The sequence below is a fragment of the Corvus brachyrhynchos genome, unplaced genomic scaffold, assembly GCF_000691975.1.
Source record: "Corvus brachyrhynchos isolate BGI_N302 unplaced genomic scaffold, ASM69197v1 scaffold220, whole genome shotgun sequence".
Lineage (NCBI taxonomy): Eukaryota > Metazoa > Chordata > Aves > Passeriformes > Corvidae > Corvus > Corvus brachyrhynchos.
Window position 1 is genome coordinate 1,006,500 of NW_008236209.1, and position 3,678 is coordinate 1,010,177.

Sequence of the window (3,678 nt, forward strand, 5' to 3'; positions counted from 1 at the left end):
GGTGCGCCAGTCGGGGCGCCGGCTGCCGCCGCACCGCAATGCCTTCAAGCGCGTGGCCGTCATCCAGGCCTTCCTGGGCTCCACTCCGCAGCTCACCCTCCAGCTCTACATCAGTGTCTTGGAGAAGTACGTCCCTGTTGCCCGAGGTAAGAGCGCCTGGCACGTGGGCTCCCCAGGAACCCCACCAGGGAACGGCGGCAGCTCCTTAGCTGCTTGTGCCGATGTGACATCCAGGCAAAATGACACAGCTTCCACTGGACTCCCCTAAATGTGGAGCACAACCCACAGAAGTTGGGCACTCATCAGATCTCTGCTTTCCTGCTTGCAGTGATGCAAAGTGGGAGGAGCAGGCCATGACTGAGGTGGCAGGTTCTGCTCCCAGACCCGTGCTTGTGGATATCTGCCCTCCGGAACCAGACCATCCACCCAGTGCTGTGTCTCATAAGAGGGTCAGGTCAGGTCCCTGCCCTAGCCTGCTTCAATCTCCATTCATTTTTTTCCATCTAGCTACAGGCTCTGGCTTCCCTAAAGTCCCTCCATTGGATCTATTTCTGCACATTTTCTAACAGCCAGAGCTCCCAGCCCAGCACTCCCACTCCCAGGCTCCCTCGCCTGCTCCCAGGATGTTTATGTGCTTGGGGGTGGATAATGCCAGAGCAAACTTTTAACTCCCATTTTGGCATGGTTCCGAGCTGGGCATGCAGGCGTGCTCCTGCACCATTCCAATTACAGTGCTGGGTGAAGGAACTGCCCTCACCCACCCGCTCTCCCAGCAGTGCTGGGAGCCCAGACCTTTTTATCTGTGCCCACAGAAAGGGAAGCACAGGAGATGTCCCGTAGAAACCCCCTAACTGGTCACAGCCCCCTGCAAAGGCATTTTGGGGAGTTGCAGACGCACAGGAAGAATGAGTGCCAGTGCTCCTCTAGCAGTAGATGCAGGAAGCAAACACCAAATGATGTGTTTTGGGTGATTCCCTCGCAGCTGGAGTGTCAGCTCAGCCCCACAGCTGGCAGCCAGCACGGATGGGACCAGCTGCACTCTTCTACTTTTTCTGCGCTGAATGTGAGCAGCTGCCAGCACTCCCTACAAATGACCTCGGCTTTGCAGCCCTCGGATGAGGCTGGCTCTGGGGATGCTTCTGGGGCTACAGTGGTGTGGCTCTTGGCTGGGATGAAGGCAGAGGGGCCTCGCAGCACAGACTTTGCCCCACTTACCCTTGAGCAGCATTTCTTGCACAGGGCAGGGGGGTTGGGGCATGGTCCAACCACAGAAATGGCTCTGGTTTGGCCAAGGCTTGGGTTTCACTGGTGTAGGGAGAGCCTTGGGGAGCCGAGCCTCCTGCTGCTCCCCCCACAGCTGCCTCATCATGGGGACTGTCACCACCAGCCATGAGCTGTTCCTTCTGCTGCGAGCCCCAGTGCTTGGCACCCTGTGCTTCTCCCTCAGGACTGGCACCCCGTATTTCCCACCGGGGGTTGTCACCCCACACTTTGCACCCCAGGCAGTGGAGAGATGGGACACAGCCTGGTCTCCAACACTGCCTGACTCCCCTGCTCTCTCCCTCTGCAGCCGTCCTCATGGCCATCTGCCTGGTGTCAGTCACCTACGGAGCGCTTGTCTGCAACATCCTGGCCATCCAGGTCAAGTATGATGACTACAAGGTCCAGCTGCGGCCACTGGCCTTCCTCTGCATTGTGCTGTGGCGCAGCCTAGAGATCTCCACCCGCATCGCCGTCCTCGTGCTCTTCAGCACCGTCTTCAAGCACTGGATCATTCCCATCGCCCTGGCCAACCTCCTGGTGGTCTTCTTCTTGCCCTGGGTGCAGTTCTGGCGCAGCGGCAACAGCCTGCCTGACAACATCGAGAAGAACTTCAGCCGCCTGGGCACGGTGGTGGTGCTCTGTGCCTTCACCCTCCTCTACTCCAGCATCAACATGTTCTGCTGGTCAGCCGTGCAGCTCAAGCTAGCTGACCGAGACCTCATCGACAAGTCGCAGAACTGGGGTCGCCTGGCCGTGTACTACGTGGCCCGGCTGGCGGAGAACACGGCCCTCGTCATCCTCTGGTACTTCTTCAAGACTGATGTCTATGAGAACGTCTGCACCCCACTGCTGGTGCTGCAGCTGCTCCTTGGCTACTGCCTGGGGATCTACTTCATGCTGCTCTTCTACCAGTACCTGCACCCCTGCCGCCAGCTCTTCCGGCACAACGTCGCTGACTTCCTGCACTGTGTGTGCTGCCGCCGGCAACCGCCAGGGACCCCTCTGTGCCTCGAGGCACCCTTCGAGCCCGGCGTGAGGCACAGCATTGTCTGAACACTGGCTCCTCCAGCCAGCTGTGGACATGGGGATGGGCAGCACTGGGCTGCACCAGCAGCCAGAGGGTGCTTGTGGCACAGGCCAAGCCCTGCCTGGTCCTGCAGTGGCAGCAGGTCCCACTGCATCCCCACAGTGGCAGGGGGACAGGAATGTGCTTGCCTGCCCAGGACCACTCATATGAACATGAAGGAGGGTTGATTTGGATTAGACATAAGGAAGAAGTTTTTTACAATGACGGTGGTGAGGCACTGGCACAGGTTGCCCGGAGAGATGGTGGATGTCCCACCCCTGAAGACATTCAAGACCCCAGGCTGGATGGGGCTCTGAGCAACCTGGCCGAGTTGAAGATGTCCCTGCCCATCTCTGGAGTTGGACTAGATGGCCTTTAGAGGTCCCTTCCAACCCAAACGATTCTACCATTCTAGAGCTTCAGGGGTGCCCAAACCACCTGCCACTGCAATCTGGCTGCCACGTGCTGCGCAGCCCCTGGGGTGTCCTGACACCCCCACCTGCTGCTATGGTGCATACGGTGACCTGGGGCCACGGGTGCCACTGGGACTTTTCTAAGCAGTAAAGAAACTTTGCTGTGGCTGCGCGTCTGGGTGCTGGCAGTGACTCAGGCGGAGGGTGGGGATGGTCCCGCTGGGGCGGGCATGGGTTCACACACCTGCTGTCCATGTAACCCTCTCGCTCACAGGCATCAAAATGGGGCTGTGCCAGCGGGAGGGGGATGGGGGGAGCCCCTCGAAGGAGCCGATAAGATTCAGGAGCATGGTGGGATGGGGGCTGGCCTCATCCTGTGCTTTCGTCAGCGTGGCCATGGCTGCAGGCCAGGAGAGAGCAGCATGCCAGCAAGGAGCAATCCTGTCCAACCTGTTCCTCCAGGCTCAGAGCCCCAGAACTGGCTGCTGTTCCCAGTTGGAGCACTGAACACCCCAGAGCTCAGGGCCCTGCAGTGGAGGGCAGGCAGGAGGGCAAGGGTGGCTGGCACAGCAGTGGGGATGCTGATGGGACCCAGGAATCCTGGCCCCAAACCAGGAGTGTGACATGCCCCCCCAGCACCCATTTTTGGGGTCAGCTCAGTTTGGGTGCTGGACTGAGGATGCTCATCTCCCCTGGGGGGCCCATGGAGGTGCAGCACCACTGGTGCTCGGTCTTAAATCACCTGCCCTGTAATGGATGCCCGGGCTGGATCCTGGCACCGGCAGTGCCGTGACCCCAGGATGCTTCTCTTCCTTTGGTGGTTTCCCTGCAAAAGGGGCAGCGGAGGCTGGTGAGGGAGGCGGGGAAAAACAGAGTGGCTGAGACAGGCACAGGACGGATCCTCTGCAACTTCTTCCCAGCAAACTCCCACCTTCC

General features: G+C 59.7%; 2 protein-coding genes across 2 annotated transcripts in view; both read left to right on the forward strand.

The window, feature by feature from the left end:
• The window catches only part of XKRX (XK related, X-linked), a 5,423-nt gene extending 2,513 nt beyond the window's left edge, over positions 1–2,910 (forward strand). The window contains exons 2-3 of the mRNA XM_017742296.1: positions 30–146; positions 1,571–2,910. Coding sequence (XP_017597785.1) covers positions 30–146; positions 1,571–2,316 — 863 coding nt within the window. The 3' untranslated portion in view covers positions 2,317–2,910. The remainder of the gene's footprint in view (positions 1–29; positions 147–1,570) is intronic.
• NOX1 (NADPH oxidase 1) overlaps positions 1–3,678 on the forward strand; it is a 19,918-nt gene that overhangs the window by 11,269 nt on the left and 4,971 nt on the right. The gene's annotated exons all lie outside the window — the stretch shown is intronic.